General features: G+C 39.5%; 1 protein-coding gene, 1 long non-coding RNA gene and 1 pseudogene across 4 annotated transcripts in view; 1 reads left to right on the forward strand and 2 right to left on the reverse strand.

The window, feature by feature from the left end:
* LOC144006069 (uncharacterized) overlaps positions 1-2,353 on the forward strand; it is an 11,474-nt pseudogene extending 9,121 nt beyond the window's left edge. Inside the window, exon 3 of the transcript XR_013279737.1 lies at positions 1,624-2,353. The product of XR_013279737.1 is annotated as an uncharacterized LOC144006069 (transcript). The remainder of the gene's footprint in view (positions 1-1,623) is intronic.
* Positions 2,354-9,638: 7,285 nt separating this feature from the next.
* On the reverse strand, positions 9,639-23,103 carry LOC144006076 (galactose-3-O-sulfotransferase 2-like). Its single transcript, XM_077504743.1, has 4 exons — positions 23,000-23,103; positions 19,755-19,853; positions 12,011-12,476; positions 9,639-10,932 (listed from the first exon to the last, which is right to left on the reverse strand). Exons 1-4 carry the CDS (start codon positions 23,053-23,055, stop codon positions 10,063-10,065), a joined length of 1,491 nt encoding a protein of 496 aa, XP_077360869.1. The 5' UTR covers positions 23,056-23,103; the 3' UTR covers positions 9,639-10,062.
* LOC144026159 (uncharacterized) lies at positions 13,040-16,459 on the reverse strand. Of its 2 annotated transcripts, XR_013285087.1 has the most exons (4): positions 15,741-16,459; positions 15,509-15,592; positions 14,756-14,957; positions 13,040-13,821 (listed from the first exon to the last, which is right to left on the reverse strand). It is a non-coding gene; the product is annotated as an uncharacterized LOC144026159 (long non-coding RNA). The 2 variants fall into 2 exon arrangements; XR_013285067.1 differs by having other exon boundaries at positions 13,044-13,821; positions 15,509-16,459.
* Positions 23,104-23,893: the final 790 nt, after the last annotated feature.

Raw genomic sequence — 23,893 nt, forward strand, 5'->3', positions numbered from 1 at the left:
CTCTATAAAAGTAACATTCACTGACCAGCACAATGTTTTTTTTCTTCATTTCTTTTAGTGTTTCTGAAAGCCAAGATGTTGCACTTTGGAATGACCTTGCGACTGTTTCATGCTTTTTATCTGAGTTTGATCTACAGATCTACGTCTGAGTGCTCGTCCAAAACTGGTGATTCCATACTTTTTGCTAAGGGTAGTATATAAATACTGTATGTGCTTTCACATTGCATGCCATGTTCTTGAAGTACTGTGTTCGACTGCATTTGATGCCATCCGTTTTAAATATTTGTAATACAGTGGCACTCCAATGACTCAATGCAACGTTGCTTGAATGTGCGTGCATGTCTCCGCTCTTCTCCATTCCTCTTCCAACTAAGTCGAATGCGTAATCAAATACTATCATTATTATTTATTTATTTATTTATTTTTAGCAATATGTAAAACAAATTCCATCAAATGCAGTCAGACTACTTCAAGAATATGGCATGCAATGTGAAAGCACATACAGTATATACCGTAATTGCTGGACTATAAGGTGCACCTGATTATAAGCCACACCCAGTACATTTCTAAAGGAAAAGGCATTTCGTACATACATAAGCAGCACGTGCCCACATTGAAACATGAGACAAAGAAAGACTGTACACAGAAAGAGTTTTCAAAGGTTTAATAATATACCTTAGCTTTTCTTTCCAAACAGTGCCTGTGACGTGGCAGTAACACAGCAGCAATACGGTAGTAACTAACAGGACTGGTTAAAAATAACATACCGGTAAAAGTCACTGAGACTGAGACTTCTTGTATTTTCCATGATGAGGGTCTGTTCATGCTCATTTTATTCATGCACAAAGTGCGAAGTTACATTAAATTTGCGTTTTCCTCAACACATTTTTCCACCTGTCTCACTCTTTCCTTTTCTGCTCGAGCGCCCTTGGCAGCCGTCAGAAAAAAATCATATATTAGTCACATCACTGTATAAGCTGCAGGGTTGAAAGCGTGTTAAAAAAGTTGCGGCTTATAGTCCGGCAATTACGGTTCATAAATATATACAGCATGTACAGAAATTAACATGTATAGATCCTAATATTTTGAATTAATAAAAAATAATAATAATAATAATAATTTGAAGTTCTTTTGTCAGTTTTAATTTTCCTGCTTGTTGTTTTAGATTTTTGTCGAGGTACCATTTAAGTACCGGTACCGAGGTATTTTATGCAGGTGTAGTATCAAAGTCAAAATTTTAGTATTATGACAACACTACTAGTATATTTAGTTAATTTCGACCTTGGAGAATGCAACCAGTTCAGGGTGTAGCCCGCTTACTGCCCAAAGACGGCTGGGATAGGCTCCAGCACCCCCGCGCCACTTGTGAGTAAGCGGTTAAGAAAGTGGATGGATGGAGAATGGGAATATCAGTTTGCATGTTTGAAAAAGGTCAAATTTGAATAGGTCTAGCGGTGTGCCGATGTCAAGGTGTTGCAGTAATACACAAATATGCACGATCAAGTTGTACTTGAGATTTTTCTTGACCAAACCAAATGTGTTTGACTTTTTGTGTCCTGCAGACGTATGTGAAAAGTATCTTCGTCCCGAGCAACAGGAGGTGAAGTCTCTTCATGTTAAAAAAAAGAGGAGGAAGAGCAACCATATTTTCAAGAAGAGAAAACGACCCTTTGCGTCAAAAAGGAGGTTGTGGAGGATGTGACCAAATCACCACTGACCTTTGCCCCTTTAAAGAGTGAAGATGAAGACAACGGTGTGAGTGAGGAGGACAGAGCAGCGGAGCCTCCAAGCAGCAGCTCAATTCACCACGTGACGACAGAAGGTGATGCAGACCATTGGGGACCACCACAAGCACAAAATCATGACATAAGGTCACACTGTCCTCATGATGATGGTGATGAACACCCTCAAGGTGATGGGGCGTGTCACGCTGACAACAACCAGCAGGAATGGTGTCAGTGTGGGAAAACATTAAGTTCAAAGGAGAGTTTGAACGCGCACTTGAGAAAACACACTGGAGACAAACCTTTTGCCTGCTCAGATTGTGGTAAAAGCTTCTCTAATAAGTCAGATTTAATAAGACACACAAGAGCACATACTGGAGAGAAACCTTTTGCCTGTGAAGTTTGTGGCAAAAGATTATCTGATAAATCCAGTTTAAGAAGGCACAAAAGAACACACTGGAGAAAATCCTTTTTCCTGCTCTATTTGTGATAAAAGCTTCTCTAATAAGTCATATTTAATAACACACACAAGAACACACACTGGAGAAAAACCTTTTTCCTGCTCAGATTGTGGCAAAAGCTTCTCTCAAAAGTCAGATTTAACAAACCACACAAGAACACGCACAGGCAAGAAACCATTCAGTTGCAGTGTTTGTGCTAAAAGATTCTCTTGGAAAAGGCTTGTTGAGAGACACAAGTGTGCTGGTGAGAATACCAGCGATCTTTAAATCTTTAAAAAAATAAATAATTTTTTATTTTATTTTATTTTTTTTAAAGAGTGAGTCTATGGTATGCTATAAAAGTTTAAGTTCCCCCGCTGATTATGCTAAAAAAATTAGTAAAGTATCTGATTTTTATGGCTGCTTTATTTTAACAGTGATAGCTAGAATATCAGAATAAGTTCGAAAGAATGACATGAAATCATAGCAGTTTTTGGCTATAGGCGAAGTAGGTGGCTGCCTAGGGCCCCCAAGCCACCAGGGGGCCCCCAAGCTCTATGTGTTGTCTTACCTGAGGATGATTAAAATGTCTGTCTTTATTCTGTCTCTAATATTTATTGCATCCCATTTTTGATCAAAAAACAAACAAGACATAAATAAAATAAACTGTGATGTTTAGGCAGTGGCTGGTGTTTTTTTGTCAGTTGTGACGCTACGTCAGTAACGTCACTGTGTGAGAATGATTGACAGCTACCCATCTACCCTTCCCAGGACCACCACTTTCCTCTGCAGGATTTTAGGTGTTATGCTGATATTGTGAGACTGATGTTAAAGGAGCATTATTTGAAGTTAGTTTTCCTTGTTGCACTTTAAAAGTTCATTTTGTTGTGTTTTATTTAAAATTAAACACTTTTCTAAACACTCAAAAGCGGTTTTATTTACTGACGTAAAGAGGACTGTCAACTTAAGATGTTTAATTTGAACTGTAGTCTGTTTTGCTCATAAAGTTTCATAGATTGTGGTATCTATTCTTAGGAGACCATCTAAAGGATCACAAATCTCTTCATTGTAGTTTGGCAAACTCAGAGGCCCCCAAACAGAATCTTGCTAAGGGCCCCCATGAAGCTAGAAATGGCCCTGCATGAAATAAAGAATAAAAATGAATTTGCAGTTTGTTGAGGGAGATCATTAACCAGCTCCTCTCATGTAAGTCCAGGGGCCTCATTTATAAAGCTTGCCAATGGTGGTATTTATAGCAGGGTTCCCGCGGAGTCTAAAAAAAAAAAAAAGTCTTAAAAAGTCTAAAATTCAGAAAGTTAATTTTTAGGCCTAAAATGTCTTTAAAAAACAGCCATATTTTAATCCTAGGTCTAAAATTTAATTTACCCAAGTCTAAAATTCTTACATCCGCTCCTTAAATTCCGAGAAGTGTCTGCTCTGTTGAAAGAAATAAAAAGAACAAAATGTGCGTGTTGCGTTGTTTCTATTATTTGTGTGCTCAAAGTGAAGGAGACAATTGAGGAGGTGCGTTTGCATTGTAGTTCAATGTAGTTCGGGCGAGCGGTAGCTAAGGTACGCGGGGCGGTGCAAATGAGTTGTTTGGTGAGATGTGACGCGCGGCGGCGGCTTGTTTTGCCGCGAGATACGGCAACAGGAGGGGAGGAATTCCGTTGTTGCTGTTTGCGGACATCCTGAGCTCAACATGTTAAGCTAACACTACCGGGACAAAAACAAACAAACGGGCAGGGTGGTGAACGACGAACTTGGCAGACCTGGGTTGGTATGTATTCACGTTTTTTTTTTTTTTTTGTTCCATTCGTTGTGTACCAAAACAACAGAATACATCAATATTGATATTAGCCAAAGCATATTAGCACAGTGGTGGCCAGTTAATTGCGATGCTGAAACTTTATTTTCTGAGAGGACTTTTGCCATAATGTAAGTAGAAGCAAAGCAAAGCCCCTATCTCCGGTGTGTGAATGTCAGTGAAGCGGCCGCGTCCAGAGGTACTGTGAACACTGTGCAGCTCCGGCAATGAAACGCTAAAGCTAAACGAAACTTTTTTTTTTCATTTCATTTATTTAACCAGGCAAGAAAGTCATTGAAAGTAACAATCACTAATCCAAGAGTGATCTGATCACAGGCTTACAAAGCCTCTTCGCTATTTGTGTGAATGTAACATTGTTAATTAGGTGGCTCGGTAAATTTACTAGAAAGAACATACTGTAGCGAGCAGTGACGGGAGTCGGAGGCAGAGTGTTGAAGTCCGGAGCCAAAGACCGGCGATTTATTGATATCAGCTTCTCATCGTTTAACAGCAACAACAACAACTCACTCTGTGCGAGGCTCACAGACCTACCAACATTTTGTTCTTTTATCCTTTCATCCTTTCATCCTTTCATCCCAACAAACTCCCCCTTCGTCCCAACGTTCCGTGGGTGAATTATGTTCTAATCACTACACAAGCCCCCCCAGAATTCACCCACAATCAAACTCCGGATGACGGGGCGGCAAAACTGCCCGACCCCTGCGGGTACAGGACCCAGGGAGCGAGGGCGGGAGGGACACAGCAGAAACACCAGAACAGTCCCGCGCACAACTGGCGGGGATGCAGGAACAACTGGAAGGGACCCCACACGGTCCACAAGGCGCAGCCCAGGGGGGCGGCCGCGGCGGGGGCGCGGGGCACGTCCAAGGGTCCGGCCAGGTGAACATGAGCCGGTTTAACTTGCAACCCGGTGTCGGAGCCCCGAAGCGACTGGGTGTCACAGTCGGAAGCCTGGTCGGCCGCCATCCGGGAAAAGTCGAGGCCCAGCTGTACCGTGTTGACGGCTGCCCTGGACAGACAATCCGCGACCACGTCGTCCTTGCCAGCGATATGTCGGATGTCCGTGGTGTATCCAGATATGAACGACAACTGTCGCTGTTGCCGCGCGGACCACGGCTCGGACAACTTCGACATGGAGAAGGCGAGCGGCATGTGATCGACGAAGACCGTGAACTCACGGCCCTCCAGGATGAAGCTGAAGAGGCGGATGAACCTGTGGTAAAAAAGTCACCATCCCGAGGAACTCCCGAAGACCCTGGGCCGTCCGGGGTCGAGGAAAAGCGGCAACAGCTTCCACTTTTGCCGGGAGCGGGGTGGCGCCGTCCTCGTTGATGAGGTGGCCGAGGTATTGGATGGAGGGCACACCAAAGACACATTCTGTCTTAGTGCCGTAGGTCCGGATCGGTGCATCGTTGGCCGCTGACAGGTGCGGGCCGTGAGTGCCCCCGGCAGCATCTTCAGCCGAGGCAGGCAACACGCTTCTGCGGGCGCCGGAGTCACAGAGGAACTTGAGTCTGGAGAGGGTGTCCATGATAAACAGCAGCCGGCACTCTGCGCCCCCACTCACAGCTGAAACTGAGTGGAGGCGTCGCCGTTTCCCGACGCAACAAAGGAGCAAGGGGCGCGGCACCTCTTCGCCTTGGTAGCAAAACGTGCGTGAAAATAGCATAAGCCAGGGGCCGATCGGCCATCCACGGCAGCGCGTACCTTATGAGGTGCCGTTGCGGCCGCCGGGACCGGGAAGGCGCGTGCAGAGGCCAAGACCTCGTGGTTGTGATGCTGGGTGGCCAGGAAAAAGCGGTCAGCTTCCTCCGCCAGAGCACGTGGCTCGGAGATGGTAGTGTTCGCTAGCGCCGTAACTCTGGCCGCCGTGGAGCTCCCGAGCGCGGCCCCGACGTGGTAGTAGCGCGTGGAATCGTCCGTAATTCCCCGGATGGCAAACTGAGCTTCAGCTTGTACAAACCACGTCGCCGCGGCCGACTCCCAAAACTCCGGTAACTTGAGATCAGCGGAGTTCGCCATGTCGCTCAATTCGATCAAATTCTCAGCCTCGGAAACGTCAACGAGGCGGATGTCGGGGTCACCAATGTAGCGAGCAGTGACGGGAGTCGGAGGCAGAGTGTTGAAGTCCGGAGCCAAAGACCGGCGGTTTATTGATATCAGCTTCTCATCGTTTAACAGCAACAACAACAACTCACTCTGTGCGAGGCTCACAGACCTACCAACATTTTGTTCTTTTATCCTTTCATCCTTTCATCCTTTCATCCCAACAAACTCCCCCTTCGTCCCATCGTTCCGTGGGTGAATTATGTTCTAATCACTACAATACAATAACAATATTAAAACATTATTCAGCAAACTTTAAAACATTTAGCGTAAGGAAGTTTAAAATAATAAAAATAATAATAAAAAATATTAAAGCTGTTTAACATAGGTTTTATGTATGTATGTATGTATGTATGTATGTATGTATGTATGTATGTATGTATGTGATTGTTGTGTACATTGTTTTGAGAACTGAAGTTCATCTCAGGTTGGTCATTGTCAATATTGTTTATTGCATTGTATATGTTGTATGCATGGGCGGCACAGTGTTTGACTGGTTAGCACGTCCGCCTCCCAGTTCTGAGGACTCGGGTTCGAGTCCAGGCTCGGACCTTCCTGGGTGGTGTTTGCATGTTGTCACTGTACTTGCGTGAGTCTTCTCTGGGTACTTCCTGTCTCCTCCCACATTCCAAAGACATGCATGGCAGGTTAATTGGGCGCTCCGAATTGTCCCAAGGTGTGTTTGTGCGTGTGGATGGTTGTTCGTCTCTGTGTGCCCTGCGATTGGTTGGCAACCAGTCCAGGGTATCCCCCGCCTACTGCCCAGAGCCAGCTGAGATAGGCGCCAGCGACCCTTGTGAGGAATAAGCGGACAATAAAATGGATGGATGGATGGATGTTGTATGCTTTTGGTGCACTTTGACATGTTGGAAACCAATACAAGTTGACATGGTTTTGAGAATCAAATATGTGAACCCCCATTTTTTTTTTTTTAGGGGTCTTCGGTCGGTCGTGAAGTTGGTCTAAAAAAAATTTCATAATGGTCTAAAAAAAAAAAAAAGTCTAAAAAAGGTCTAAAATTTCACTGAGTGATTCCTGCAAGAACGCTGTATTATTATGAAAAGTGTTATGCTATTCTTTAATATGTAACAAATATTTTATTTTTGATTAAATATTTCATGATGATTATTTTAACAACATCATACTTTTTAAAAATAATGACATTTAATTTATTTTCAAGGTTTTATAAGATAAGAAAACGTTTTACAAAGTCAGTTTTTATTTCATAATGTCCTTTTCCACAATGGTCTTCTTTTACATAATGGCGTTTTACAGCCGAATGACTTGGCCTGTCAATCAAAGTCAGTGGGTGGGACCACCCGTGTGAGCCGAGATCGCCGTGACGCCTACCCCGTAGCCTGACGCAGAAGTTTAACAAGGCCTTTACGTTATTATCCGATTCTAAACGATTTGCTACTTCTTGGAGTACTTCTGAAGGTGACTTATCTTCCGTATCCATGCTTTAGCAAGCCTGTGACCGCCGTGGCTCCTCATCAGGCGCTAAACTCTCCACGCGTGAATCAATACTGCTAGTGCTGCTGCTCATGTCTGTATAAGGGACTCAGCCAATCACGTAACTGGCTCCGCCACATGTCATTTGATTGACAGACCACGACATTCGGCTGTAAAACGCCATATATTTATATATGTATAAACGTTTAAAAGTAAAGCTAAAAAAATGACTTATGTCAGACCATAGTAGGAAAATTGTATATGTGAGTATGTCTATATGATTTAGATAGGTATTATGGTATATGTTTAGGAAATTCATGTATATATGTTTTTGGCAAATGTAAACAGGTTAAGTGCCCTTGTAATTATAACCAGGTTTATACATTATATTTTAAAAATTAGTAAATTAGGATTGTATTAATAATGAAATAAGTTTAAATATATAAAGTAAAAGGGGTAGAACTAGATAAGTTTCTAACTTTTTCCTACTCCCTTTTGAACATGTAAATTATGATTGATTGATTATTTTATTTGGATTTTCTTTTCTTTTGATTACCGTTTTTCCTGCTGTTTTGCTTGTTTATATGTTCAATAAATCAACACAAAAAATGTGACTTTACAATGTTTACAGTTAAAAGACTAAGAGGCAGTGAGGCACTATGCAAAAGTTTGTACATTGTACAAAGTTTTGGCATTGAATAAATGCATAATTAGACATTTTCCTTTTCATGGGCATTTGTTGGCTTTTTCAGTCACATTTCGTGATATATTGCTAATTTTTTTGGGACAATATATCAAAAATCGTAGACGTCGTGTATCGTGATATTATCGATATCGTGGGCCAAATATCGTCACAGTATCGAATCGTGGTTTACCCGTATCGTCCCACCCCTAATTATTTCATTTCACAAATCTTGTGTTCACTGTCTTTTTTTTTCGGGGAACCAATCTACACAGGTTATTACATTACATGTAGCAATTCCAAGCAATTCCACTTCAAATATATAAATATAGTATTATTAACGTAAATCAATATGTTGTTAAATAAATTACAACACTTTAAATGAAAAAAGAAATAAATCAAAGAAAGAAAACAACAGTAATCCATCATCTTTGTGGTGACACTGTATGATCTTTTCGTGGAGCACATCTTGACATTAATCCAACATCTTTGTCCTTGTCAGACTTTAACATCAAACTAAAAAGCAAAGAATATTGTGACGTTGCTTTGGAATGTGTCTGTAATTAATTTCAAGGCCATAGACCACAGGTTTTAAGCTGATTCAACCTCTTTGTCATTATAGAAATAGTGGCGCAAAAAAAAAAAAAAAAAAGGTGCCCTTTTTTTCCCCAACAACAAGCCACCTCTAGTCCAGCCATAATTCATAGTTTAGCATTTGTGAAATGATCATGCTAACGTTGGCACATGAAGAAAAAAAAAGTGCGTTGCATTCACGACCCGTCCAGACCATGGGAAACTACATAACCCGCCATCCACAATGGTTGCTACAAAATTGTGATCTTTACTTATAAAAAAGTTGCTTTTTACTTACCCACTAGTAGCAGTTTTTTCAACTTTGTTTATGTGCTGCATTTTTTTTTATCTTAGCAGCCACATTCTGTGCAAGAGATTCGCTATTTTGATTCGACTAAAGTACTTGAAAACAGAAATGTGACTTTTGTTAATGCTTTACTTAGGTGTTTTGCGGCTTTATAATTTATATTTTCGTTTACAAAAAGTGTTTATTATATGATCATTTTCACCAATAACTGCATTTATTCAATATCTCTTATTTCATGTGCAATTTAATTTGTATTTCTTATTAATAAAAAAAATCGTGATAAAATCGAAATCGTATGTATGTGTGCGTGTGTGTGTGTGTGTATATATATATATATATATATATATATATATATATATATATATATATATATATATATATATATAGATATATACATATATAAAAGTGAATTTGTAATTAAAAAAAGTTGCGATATTCTATTTTTGCAATATCGCCCACCCCTAACTGAAACTATGAGATAATCTAAATGTATTCTTACCCTGCTTGACAGGAATAATGTCCAAAAACTTGCTGACAATCGGTTGAAGTGAATGAGGTCTTTTTCTTACTTCTGTGGCAGCAGACAGCGATGTGTATTTCCTTTATTTTTGGGCAAAATTGCATGGCGAGAGAGTGAAGATACACTTCGTGAAAAAATTTGAAAGCTCCTCTGCTTGCTTCAAAAAGAATTATCGGTGTCCTGAAAATAACTGACCGAGAAATCACAAGGAAGATCTGACAAATTTGGCATTACATTTAGAGAAGGTCAAATTCATTTCCTGAAATTTCACCCAAAAACCTGGATATTGCTAACATTTTGCAAGTACATTATTTCTTTGACCTAACCTTTGTAATGTTTCATACAAGTGATTGTCATGTATAAGTGCATTCATCAGTGCATCTCAGAGAGATGCGCGTGTGTGTCGTTAGTTTTGGAGGCCTTCTGATTCTTAAACTTTACCTGCCCCTTCCCTTATTTCTGAGTGCTGCCTTTGTATGGCAGCCCTTGCTCTTCTGTGCTTAGCCACTAATTCAGGGAACTGCTTGTTGTAGATACGATCTGTGTGTTGCAGTTCTGGTGTTATTAGTCTCTCACATTTAGTTTTGGTTTGTGCGTCTATGTTTGGATTGAGGTTGTAGCCCTGGATGACAGCCGCTCCATACTGGAGTGGCATTAGTCTAGCTTCTTTTACCTGGCGCGGGTCAACGGGCCCGCCGTCTGTGAGGCAGGTTTTAGCTAATTGAGCCTGTAATCTCTTCAACTGAGCAACTTCAACTTTTATCCGCTCTCGTCCAATAAGAGTATCCACCTTGTTCCAGAAAGTCCTGTTGAAATACAAGTAGATCCTCCAGTCCAGCGCATTCCATCTCTTGATTTTTTCCGCAGTGGAAGGTAAAACTTGTTGACGCGTGCGATCATTGCGGGTGTTCATCTTAAAGGAAGCCACGTCCTCCAGGGACCAGCAAAGGCTGTGTTTGAGCAAGATCATAGATTCCTCAAAGTATTCCGAAATAAGAATGAGGTGGAAGTCCTTTTCAATTCCAGCAATCGTCCTGTTAGTTCTTGCCTCAAAGTCTTCAGCATCTACGGAAACATCATTGTCAAATCCAAAGTCAAAGGACAAAATATTGTGGGCATAATTGTTGAGAAGAATAGATGAGTTATATATTGAGGGTGTGTTGTCTAGGAAGTCATCCAGACGTTTAGTTTTGTCGAAGGCTGGGATGCTCTTGTAGTAAATAAAGATGGACTCCATCATGGCCACTGGATTCCTCATGATGGAGAAGTAGAGTGCATCTGCAGGCATCAACTTTGCCACCTGGGACATGAAAATACATTGACTTATCGTGATCAGGTTTTGAAGTCTCAGAGAGGAGTTCACACAATAGCCAGAGAAAATGCTTCAAAAGTCACACACACACACACACACACATGCACACACCCTGATTAAAAAAATAAATAAAAAATCAACAATTTTTATTACCTCTAATGTCCAAATAAAGTTAATTGGTTTGGTATTCCCAAACAGAAATAATTGTTTTAGTGTTTTTGTTATGCTTTCAATTCTAAGATTTCTCAAGAGATGCCCAGTGAGCCGATTCGAATTTGGGTAAAAAGGTGAATTTTGTTTGAAATTTCTCCAAGCCAAATCTAATCTTTCTATAGTCAGTTTTATCACTTTATGTGTCAGCACAACGCCACATGGAGAAAAAGAAAAAAAAAGCCGAGTACGCCATAGAACGGACCAATCACGATGGATGCTACATCCCACCATCTACAGTTAGCAAGAATTGGTGACGTGTGCGCTGCACCCGGCCACGAGCGACGCAGCACTTCAAATTCATGACACACGTAGATCATGTGATCTACGCCGGTCATTAAGGCAAGAGCAAACGCAGAAGTATAAACTAGGTTTAAGATTATATTCCAGATGATCCAGTCGGATTTGATCTGATGCACGCTGCATGACAATCAGCCATGTGCACCAATACTAGGGATCTCCCGATCCGATCATGTGATCACAAATCAGGCTCACGTGGTTGCTTACTCGATCGTTATCGGATGTATATATATGTGTGTGTGTGTGTGTATATATATATATATATATATATATATATATATATATATATATATATATATATATATATATATATATATATATATATATATATATATATATATATATATATATATATATATATATATATATATACATTAGGCCTGGGACAGTTTTTGAAGCTGATCGGTTCAACAGTTTCTGTTCAGCCCATCTGTGTTCCGTTCGGTCGCTTTCACACAACTCTCTCCATAAGTAGAAGATGTATCACCGTAGATTGGCTTTGATTCTAGATGGAAAATACATGTAGCAACAAAAAAATCTGTGATTACACACTCACCTCAGCTTTTCTGAACCTCATATGATTGCACATGATGTGGAACTCCTTCACTTTTCCACTGCTGACACCTTCCACAAAATGTGAAGCAAAGAAGTGGGGGTAGAACAGCTGTTTTTGTTTGTTGATGGGAAGGGCAAAGGTCAAGTTCCGACTTTCCCCATAGCGGAAAAGAATGTTTAGAATTGTGCTGCTTGCCGTTTTGTGCGTTTTGAGGAATACAATGTGCCACTTGGGCAGGCATTTCCTTTCTGGATAAACACTTGTGATGTTTTCCTTGAGTAAAGGAATGAGAGCATTGGTGTGGTTACTATATTTGCCATCCCCCTCTGGAGTCAAAGAATCTTCAAGCGTCGTCGATATTCTAGTCAGTGTAGACTGATTATGGAGGCCCACCCAGACATTTCGCAGAAATGGGAAAATGTACTCACTGCCAGCTGTGAATTTCACATTTGGGAGCTCGTCATACCTGAAACAAATCACATGCAATACGAGTGGTGTCAAATATTGTACGCAACAGTTGAAAAATTGTAAATGTGGTCATGTAAATGTGTAGAGCATATTCCAAATTATACACACTGAAAAAAGAATAAACTTAAAATGGACTAAGATAGGTTGTGTTATTTTGTCTAGGGCCTGGCGACCATTCCAAGGTCGACATCGCCACAGCACAGTCTTGCACTCAAGACACTTAACAAGGACAAGCATTAGAAAACGCTTTCTGCTGATGCCTACTATACCGTGATGTAAACTTGATTCAACAGACCCCTGATTCAATTGACAGAAAATAGCATCCAGGCCACTCAAAACGTACATTCTAAAGCACAATTTAACGCCCTCGTATTGCACATCAATCGTTTTGTAAGTTTGATGTTTATATCAAAGACAAAGCATTCAAAAATTAAAAAGAAAAACAAACAAAACTAGAGCTGCGAGCAGCTATAAAGGGCCCTCGCAACCCGGGCCACGTTGGGGTATATGCAAGTCGGGGGACTTGCACGTTGGGGTACTGTTAAATAGACAAGGACCATGGAAAATAGAAATGCATTTGCCGTGCCTTGTGTGTAAAAAGGTGCAGTAAAAGGCCAAAAATGATGCACAATTCCCAAAATAAATTCAAAAGTGTGGACTTTCTGATGTGTGTGCAAAGTTTCATGAAAAGTCGCTCGTTTGATATTCAAAACCAGCATCTGTTTATTTGAAAACATTGCATGGCACAGAGATGGTGTGTGATCAAATAAAAAGCTTTTTGATGACTCTTAATGTGGTGTCGCTGTGCAACACATATGTATTCATGACATAGTGAAGTATTGTGACAGTTTTGTAGGGTCCAGCAAACAGTAAATGTGTGACAGTTATTCAAGAAAAAAATGTAGCTTTGAAGCAGGCTAACCAATGACATCATCTAAAGGGAAAAAAAGCACATGAGCAAGCATAGGTATAAGTAGAGGAGAAAAAGAGATGAAAGAAGTGCGAGAGATGGAACAGGAGAGGAATGCAGCTGTTTATGTATAGCTGTTGTAACAGGACAGATTAAATAACACTTTAACCTGGGGTTAACAGCGCCCTAGGACAGATAAACTCTTTAGTGTAAAAGTTTTCTGGGACAGATGAATCCCTTGGAGTCAAAAAGTTAGGGTTAGCACATAGTCTGTCTTAGGATAATGTAACCTCCATGGATGAATTAGTCCTAGGACGCTTTGACCTGCGGGCTAAAACTTCAGGGGGGTTAACCTGTCCTGTTATATTGTGATCATCGTCTTCGTGCATGTCCTCAGTGGCTTCTTCTGTCTGTGTGGCAGCATTTGATACATCTGTAGAACAAAAAAGAATGAAGAATCATGTTAGATCTGTGAAGCTTGGTTGTCTTAGGTGTAGTTTACAGAACAGTCGTGTGCATATTTTTAGCATGGTAGTGTCTTAATACAAATGCATATTATGTAATGCACTGTATATGGATATTACAGACGTAATATTTGACGGTGATCGTATATTCATAGTTTTTGCCCGTTAATAAATAATATAGCTAGTAAGTAATAAGACACGCAAAAATGGTATAGTTGAATCATCTGGGTCAAAAAGCAATGTTTTAGGATTGTGTGATGAAATGATGAATAAAAGTAAGGATACGACAGGTACATAAATGGTTATGTAAGTGTCAAATTTGGCATGGTGTGTCCAGATACATGCAGGATAAGTATAAAATATTATGGTGTGTGATTGATTTTTTCTTAGTAAAAATTAGTATTGTAAAGGTCAAGTCACAGTATGTCCAAAAAATTTAAAAAAAAAAAAATCTATGGTATAGAAACATCATAATCAGGGGCAAAGACATAAACATAATAATAGTAATTAATAACGATAGAATTTAAATACAATCTTTTCCATGAATATGTCAGTTATTTTGAGAAGATACAGAAAAAAAAGAACTTTGAAGTGTCTATCAGTGGATGAAAGAGGGCAAGATCGCAGCATAGCTACATGATATCAGTCACATTTGAAAGTAATCAAGTGTAGTATGTATTCACATTATATACATTGAGAAATTGCGGCTCAATAATCAGTCAGTGTTTTAGTTAACAGTCCAATGTTACCTTCAAGATATTCCTAACAGAAAAAAAGGAACGTGCATTAACAAAAAAATGTAAAAATGTCCATTGTCAAACATGTCATTCATTATACACAATGTGTAGGATGGGGATGCTTGCTGTGTTAGTGTTTGTGTGTCTTCCATGTCATATAGCTTACCATCACGGACAAATGCATCACATGCATCCTTTATATCCAATGCAGTCTGGAGTTCTTTCACAAGCTTGGTTTTGAAGTCTATCTGTTTTTCAAGTGCTCGATTGACTCGAGTCACATGGACTAGTTGGTTCATTTGGGAATGAAGATCAAGGCTGCGCTGGTATAAGTCGTTGCGACTGAAAGCATGATCAATGCATGCATACTGTAATGACAAAGCATTCAATGAAAATCAGTCATGTTAGATTCCATGATTCTAAATAGCAGAGGTAACGTGTTGGTGCAAAACGTTGTGGTCGTGTTGCATGTTACTCAATGGCTGTGTGTGTCAAAACGAGTTTATTTGAAAGAATATACAAATATATACACACGGACATATATATTTATACAGTATAACAGTGCCGCATGTATTGGTTTTAAGGAAAGAGTTGAAAAGCAGTGTTCAGAAAAAAGCATAAGACGCACAAAGTACCATTTCACTACATGTAATAAGTTGTCAAGTAGACATGTGAATTAAGTGGTTAAGATAGTGGCTACTGTGCAAGTAAGCTTCAATTGTCTCTAAAAGGTTAGCATATGTGTTCTACATGATATCAATGGCTAGACGTGCTCGTGGAGAAACATTACAAACAGAAAAACACACTAAAGGTGCCTTTAACAAACCTGTTAATAAATGAGAACTTAATACATATATGTATGGCATACTGTATATGATTGAGAAAGTTGTCCTGTTTAGTTTATGTATTGTATACTTACGGAAAAAAGTTGGCAATCTTTGCGTATGGAGATGATTAGAGGGTCTTTATCAAAAGAGAATTTGCTTGTTGATTTGTTCATGTTCTGTAGAAAAGCAAAGGAGTAGAAATAAATACAGTATCATACTTCATAAACATACAAGAAATTTGTAGCTGTATTAACCATTGTTGGTATTTGAAGTGATAATTTAGGAATAGAAGTGTAGTGATTGCAGAATTTATAGAGTGCTTACCTTGTATGACTTTGTAGATGGAAATGTCTTTTGTTGAAAGAGCTCTTTGTTGTCTACTATATATGCAAGGACAAGCATAAGTAGGTGTGGTTATGAAGTACTTGACCATTGAAATAAAGCAGTGGTATCAAATGTATGGACCGTGGTTTGGCTCAGGCCTGCAAAGGGGTTTAATGTGGCACAAGAGATAATCTTGTAAGGTACAAAAAATAATAATAATATAATAGGTATGCCTCTGAGTTTTCACAAATCTAGGTCAAGTCAAGTCATCTTTAGTTATTTTGCGCTTGAATCATCCAATCGGAAATGCTCCATAAAAAATGTATAGAGGGTGCGATTTATTGCAAATTGCACAAGAAATCGCTAAAAATTCATGTTAATGACAAGTCTGATGTGTGTGCAAAGTTTCACGAGTTTTCACACATGTATAGATAAAAAAAAACAAAGCAGCACTTTACTTGGCAACCAATGCATCGCTATAGCAGCAGCGTGCGACAAAATAAAAAACTTTCGATAAATTTGCATCTTAAACATCTTAAGATGAAACACACCAAGTTTGAACACGGTCGGATGAATTTTGTAGGAGGAGTTAAAATATGACCCCTAAAAAAGGCCACGAAAAAAGTCTACAAATCCCATCATAAATCAAAATGGCGGACTTCCTGTTTGGTTTAGCACATGGTTCCAAGAGACTTTTTTGTACATCGTGGGCTCTTATGTATGCCTCTAAATTATCATAGCGCTAGGTGAAACGTACAACCGGGAATGCTTCGTTAAAGAGGAGTTTTTTAGCTCAAAATGTGATGCCCGGCCCCTACGGGACCTCCTGTTGGGTTTAGCACATGGCACCAAGAGACTTTTTTGTACATCGTGGGCTGTTACATTTGTCTCCAAATTTTCGTAGCTCTAGCTGCTTCGTACAACTGGGAATGCTTCATTAAGAAGTAATTTTTTCCTTTGCAAACTGTGCATGCCACGGCAACAGCGTGCGACAAAATAAAAAGCTTTCAATAACTTTTCATCTTCAACATCTTAAGATGAATCACACCAAGTTTGGAGATGATCGGATAAACTCTGTAGGAGGAGTTCGTTAAAATAAGACCCCTATGAAATGGCCCAAAAAATGGCAACACGTTCCAAAGTAAATCAAAATGGCGGACTTCCTGTTCGGTTTAGCATATGGTTCAAAAAGAGTTTTTTGTACCTTGAGGGCTGTTACATATGTCTTCAAATATTGGTAACTCTAGGTGAAATGTACAGCCGGGAATGCTTCATTAAGTTAGAATTTTGAAACACAAAATTTGATGCCTCGCCTCTGGCGGACTTCCTGTTAGGTTTAGCATATGGCACCAACAGGCTTTTTTGTAGATCATAGTCTGTTACATATGTGTACCAATTTTCGTAGCTCTAGATTAAACGTACCACCGGCAATGCTTCGTTAAGTAAGAATTTTGAAACTGTAAATTTGATGCCCCGCCACCGTCATATAGTATGTCAAAAACTTTAGATTTTTTACCATGATGTTGTCCCAGGTGTTGAGATGGTACAGCCCAAGTTTGAAGTCAATCGGGTTAACCGTGTAGGAGAAGCGGGCAAAAGTATGACCCCTGTAAATGTGCAAAAATGGGCCAAAATTGGACATTCAAATACTCATACCTCACTTCCTGTCTATTTTAGGGTACACATATCAAAGAGGTTTTTGTTCATCTGGATGTGCTACAGGTGCCACACTATTTTCGTAGCCATAGGACAATCGGAGCGGGACAGGGATCCGTTAAACCTATGTAGGTGGCGCTACAGAGCCATTTTTCTGTTATCATGTATGGCGACTTTAAAATATCAAATTTTTCGCCAGACCCGATCTGCGTGTAAAGTTTGGTGAGTTTTCGTTCATGTTTAGTGCCTCAAAAATGTGGTTGTTTGCGGAAAAGAATAATAACAAAGAAGAAGAAGAAGAATAATAATAAGAATTCCTTCAGGAACAATAGGGACCTCGCAGCGGTCGCTGCTCGGGCCCTAAAAAGAAGGGAGCTGAAAATTCCCAGGCGTGTGTAAAAATTGCTGAAGTTCAAAATGGCACCATGCTGTCCTTTCTTAACTACTGCAGCTTAGAGCAAACATTGTTAATACATAAACGCACACAACTTCTGATTTTTGGAGCATAGACACCCATTATAATGAATCATTTTTGATATGTTGTAAACCTGATGTGTAAAAATGCATTTCCTGTTACTACCACGTAAATTACTTCAGTCACTAACCAAAAGACGTGGGAATGCCACAATTGTGTGGTGAGCATGTTTACACCCCTACACAGGGGCGCAACTATCTAATTTCTGAGGGGTATGCAGACAGATTGCAACCCCCCCCCCAAAAAAAAACAAAACATAAAAAAAAACAAAAAAAACAAACAAAAAAAAAACATAAAAATAAAAATACCAGCCATTTTACTTATATGGTTTTGGCGCGATGCAGTAATGTTATAGTAGTTCATCAGTTTAAAGGGAATTTTTTATTTATTTTTTTTATTTTCCAATGTTCATTCATCGTTCTATCACATCAACGTACATTTTTTTTTTCCATATAATTGCCAATTATACTACATAGGTGCCGCTTAACCTTACAGGAAGCTGACATGTTTGGCCGCAATTTTTCCGCCTAAGGATTCTCGAAGGGGAAGAAATTTGCGAAAGTAGTCAGTAAAAGTGTGGTTCTCTGAGGAACCATACTGTGTGTACTTCAAAATGCACACCCATCCAATTTAGGTTGTTGCATTCTATGAGTTCACCACTAGATTGCACTTAATTCTACACATTCTTCCTTTCATAATAATAATAATAATAATAACAATAATAATAACAATAATAATAATAAAAGGTATATACACTAATAACGTTCAACACGTTATCTGTAGTGGAAATATGAAATTATGAAATCTGAAGAACAGTTTATACTCAGTCAGTGGTTCTCAACCCTGGTCCTTGGGGACCCTTATCCAGCCTGTTTTCAATGTCTCCCTCAGCCAACATTGGTGAGGATCCTGATCAGGCTTCTCCAGAGCTTGCTGATTAACTGATCATTTGAATCACTTGTGTTGGCTGAGGGAGACATAAAACAAAATGGGTTACATAGGGGTCCCCCAACGACCGCTGTTGAGAACCACTGCCTATTTTACCACTACTTGTATAATGTTACTTGTCTTTGCACCAAGGTTATTTTAGTTAACAAACTAGCCAATTAACTAAAACAAAAATTAAAAAAACATTTTCGTTAACAAAATAAAATAAAAACAAAAACTATAACTTAAACTACATTTTATGTTTACAAGACTAACTAAAACTAACTATAAATACCTTAAACGGCAACAAAATATACAGCCAATCATATTGCAGCAGGGCAGGTAGCCTTGGATAGAGCCTTGAAGGATTCTCAAGTTCTCGGGTTTCATATTGACGCTAGTAGGCTACCAGCACTAGCATCCTGGGCCATCGCTCATTGCTGCCAAGTCCTTATTAATCCAATTTGTGGTACGTGAAAGTTGACAACAGTGTTTATTTTTTGAACCATTCATACTACACACGATGTGACCATCATGGCTAAAAGCAGTGGTACTTCAACATGTTTTAAGTGTTGCTATCAAAATATTTGTTAAGGTGTTATTCGTGCACACAAAATTAGTGCACCTCAAAAATTAGCCTGATTATTCAAGTGCAATAGCTTCAGTTTAAAGATCTCTGGAGTGCCTAACCATCCATCGAATGTGCCACCTGCTAATTTTGTTCTGATGTAACAGTGCAGCTAATTTCTGCACCTCTGACTTGAACCTAGTTTGGACAAAAATGCGCCATTTCTTTCTCTTTGGCAAACAGGTCAGAAGTGGCAAAGGTGGGATTTGTATCACATCCAATCCATCAACATTATGATCACAATGAAACTGTTCTGATTTATTACAGGTGACAAACGACATCCATTCATTCTTTTCACATTCAATCCAGATTGGTAATTTAACATCACCTGATTTGGCGGGCAACCAATGTCTGAATGGCAAAACAGACGACTATGATGATGATCAACATCCACAAAAGGTGACGCTTTCTGCACAATACTCTCCACCTGTAGGGGAAAACAAAAAATAAGACGTGAACGGGGCTAATTCATGAATTGTTAAGTCATCAGTTGGCTGGCAAATAGCTTTTCTTTTAATTTCCAGATCTGTTTTGTTTTGAATGAGTTTTTTTTTGTTTGTTTGTTTTTTGTTTGTTTTGTTTTTGTTGTCAAATGAGGTCAATAACAAACATGGCAGCCTCCTTGAGCTGGTAGTTAAGTCGACATCTCTCATGGTTATGTGGCTTCTTTTTGATATTTCATAGAAATGAGTCCTGAACGTGTATCTAAGATGTTTTTTAAACTTATATTTATAAATTATTTATATAGGTTTAGGATAACCCTAATTCACCCATCCATTCTTTGAACCGCATATCCTCACTTGTGTCATGTAATTTTTTTCATGCAATACAGCATTCATTTGTTCCTTGTGTTGTGGGCGACTAATATGGGATTAACAAAAAAAAAAAAAGAAAAAAAATCAGAAAGTGTTGGGGCGTTTGGGGGGGATGCCTCAGGGGCTCGACACACGGTAGGCGACAAGCGACAGCGAATTACGTATCCCTTATCCTCCAATGTCAAACTGCACACACAGGAGGCGACGAGGTACTTGTCGCCGCACACGGGAAGCGACAAGCAGTTGCGACGTCGGCAGCGACTGACGTCACCCTCTAGCGCGGCTTGTTGACAACTGATATGATTGGCTATTAAATTGGAGGGAATCATTGTAAACGGACGTTCCACAACATAGTTTGAGGATGAAGATTCAACTCAACTCAACTTTATTTATAAAGCGCTTTAAGAACAGGCGTTGCTGTATACAAAGTGCTGTACATAAACAGCAGTTTTGCAGAAAGGTCACTGATATGAGGATTCATTATCGTGGCTTGCAGGCGAAAGGTAGGAATGAGTCTAAGAATGGTCCAGTATTTGCAAAAGGCAAACAAAGACTATGGACAGCAGGATAACAAACGAATTCCGATACTAAGCAAACAAACCTAACAGACGGATGGACGCTGCAATTAATTCGGTTCTCGCAGAATTACTCATCGTTTCCTTGTTGAATTTGAACAGCGAGAGGCTCTTTGTGCATTTTTATCTGGTAAAGATGTTCATGCTCACCCCCCAAGACGAGACGGAAGACATTTTCATCCGTGCAAAGATGTGGCATCGTCCAATCAGCTCAAAGTATTGTATAGCAAGTCCCCCCTTTCCCAAACGGATCTGCCAAGTGAAGTCCCAGATTGATAATGTGAAGAATCCCCTTGAGTGAATCACAATTCTTTTAGATACGTACGTATTTTATCTTGCCACAGTACACAATACCAAACACGCAAAAAACTTGCAGCTTCACTTTGAAAAATGTGCATGACTCTCGCACATTGACTTTTTTGTTACATGTAAGCCTATACTCACCTAACATTATTTTCAGTAAGGCCGTGATTGGCTATTGCAGATAAGACTGGCCATCAATCAAACAAAATCACACCACAGTTTCTTTATATTATATTTTAAGGTCTTAGTGTCAACATTAGTATTTCAAAACAGAAAATTAATTATTCATTAAATGCAACCAGTGAAGAACATGCATGCTTGTCACCTCATAATTTATACTGTCTTCCTCTGATGGTCACACTTTTGCATCTGTATGGCGGCAGCTTTCAGCGATTTTCATTGCTAAATATGGACAATCCATAACAGTGGTAATGTGGCATCTCTGCAGAAGTGACATCAAATGGAGACAAAGGCATGACAAGCAGAACAGAAAGACTTTTTTTTTTTTTGCTTGTTTTTTTTTTTTAAATGATCTTAAATGGAAACAATAAACTGTGAACAAATTTGTGACTGACAATCCTCCCAGAATGGAATTTGTTTGAACTTAGAAGTTCCACTATATGCTCCTCCTACATGCCTCACTCTCCAGTACCCACAAGCCCACATGAACGTTTGCCCTTTTTCTCTGGAAATAAATGGCTTCAGGTAAGCAACTCTCATTTGACGAGTTCCAGACATACGCATGTGCTCATGCCAGAGTTTACATTTTATTATTTCCTCCAGACATAATTTTGGTTTCTACTTCTTGTACAGTCTCCTCCCACATTCCAAAGACATGAAAAGCAGGTTAATTGGGCGCTCCGAATTGTCCCTAGGTGTGCGTGTGAGTGTGGATGGTTGTTCGTCTCTGTGTGCCCTGCGATTGGCTGGCAACCGGTCCAGGGTGTCCCCCGCCTACTGCCCAGACCCCGCTGAGATAGGCGTCAGCACCCCCCGCGACCCTTGTGAGGAATAAGCGGTCAAGAAAATGGATGGATGGATGGATGGATGGATATTAGTGTTGTCAAAGTTAAAGCGTTAGCTAATTAATTAATCACAAAAAAATTACCCCATTAATCATGTATTAACACAGATTAATCACACTATTAATTTTGACTGCAGATGATCCTTTAGCTTGACAGTGGATGGCTACGTTCAAAGGTAGCACAGGTTGTGTTTGAACAATAAACAAAACATGCATTAAAGTGAAGCATTAAATAAATGTTTGCATGTCAAACTATTGGGGTCATTTTTTTCCACTTTAAAATATGCAAGTAATTAACTGATAAGAAAAAGAGGAGGATGAGACGTCCTCTTAAGATTAAATGCCGAAAAATTTAACACATAAGAGGTGCATTTTAAATTTGGCGGGAAAATAATGTTGATAAAAACCCTTTTAATTATGAATTTAATCGTGATTCATCAAAATTTTAAGATGTGATTAATCTGATAAAAAAAAATAGTTTAATCGTTTGACAGCTCTAATATGTGTGTATATATATATATATATATATATATATATATATATATATATAAATTGGTGAAATTATGCCAAGTGCAACTAATAAAGATGATCTCAGCCTATATCATATTACACATAAAAGAGAATATCCAAAAGCATCTCATAGAAACTTACTTGCTTTTCATACATTTTGTTTTCATACACTAAGAATTAGCTCAGTAATGACCTCAAGTTTGACCTAAAGCCTACTTTTAAATTTCTCGTTTCAATAGTGAACTTCAGAAGGACGTTTTGTGAGTGCATTTAGGAGAATACTCAAACAGAGAGGGTCAGTAGTGGTAGTGGAGTAGTAATTTAAAACAAACATGGATGGACTTACAAGGAGTGAGTGCTGAGAAGCTGGTGCGGGAGGCCTCTCTTCTGAGTGGACAGCATCTCTTGCAATTCCCCGAGACAACTGCTGCTCAATCCAACCCCCTTGTGCTGTTTGTGTGTTTTTGCACAATGGATCTCTCTCTCTCTCTCTCTCTCTCTCTCTCTCTCTCTCTCTCTCTCTCTCTCTCTCTCTCTCTCTCTCTCTCTCTCTCTCTCTCTCTCTCTCTCTCTCTCTCTCTCTCTCTCTCTCTCGACTGGGTACCTGTCTGCAATGGGAGTGGTTGCTAGTGAACGTCGGGTGGGGAAGATTTTGAGAACAACTCACTGTCCCTATCATAACATGTGCAAACGTCTCTCTCTCTCTCTCTCTCTCTCTCTAAAAAAAAAGATTCACAATTCACAACTATTAATTACATAAACAAATGGGTGGTTATAAATGGGTGGTTTCTAACGCAAGTCTGCTTCACAAGTTCTGCTCTGGTAAATTCCCCATAGAGTGTGAATGATTGTTTGTCTACATGTGTCCTCCGATTGGCGATCGTGACCAGTCCAGGGTCCACCCTACTTTTCTCCTAAAATCCTTAATGAGGACAAGCGGAATATGCCTGTTTTGCACTAAATAAGAAGTCACTAATAAAGATAACACAGAGACAATGATAGCAAGAGCATAATATGGAGTCTCATATACTGTACAACCCTTGTGAGAAATAAGCGGTCAAGAAAATGGATGGATGGATATACTGTGCATTGAGACAGGAGTTTAATTTGTTCTGTTACCACGCTTATTATCTCAAAACACTCACAATCCCAAATCCTCTTTTCCCAATGACAATCAAGATAGGCTACTGTTCATTGAAAGAGCTCAACTCCTCTTCAGCTAATCAGTACTTCAACAACA

This window comes from Festucalex cinctus, chromosome 1 (genome assembly GCF_051991245.1).
Source record: "Festucalex cinctus isolate MCC-2025b chromosome 1, RoL_Fcin_1.0, whole genome shotgun sequence".
NCBI classification, from domain to species: Eukaryota; Metazoa; Chordata; class Actinopteri; order Syngnathiformes; family Syngnathidae; genus Festucalex; species Festucalex cinctus.

Excerpts from the sequence above, each read along its gene's own strand:
- LOC144006076 (XM_077504743.1), bottom strand. The coding sequence starts at position 23,055 with ATGCTGTCCACTCAGAAGAGAGGCCTCCCGCACCAGCTTCTCAGCACT. Across the intron at positions 19,854-22,999 it reads CTTCTCAGCACTCACTCCTT|GTGGAGAGTATTGTGCAGAA; the intron begins GTAAGTCCATCC and ends TTTCCCCTACAG. Across the intron at positions 10,933-12,010 it reads TGAGGTTCAGAAAAGCTGAG|GTGGCAAAGTTGATGCCTGC; the intron begins GTGAGTGTGTAA and ends TTCATGTCCCAG.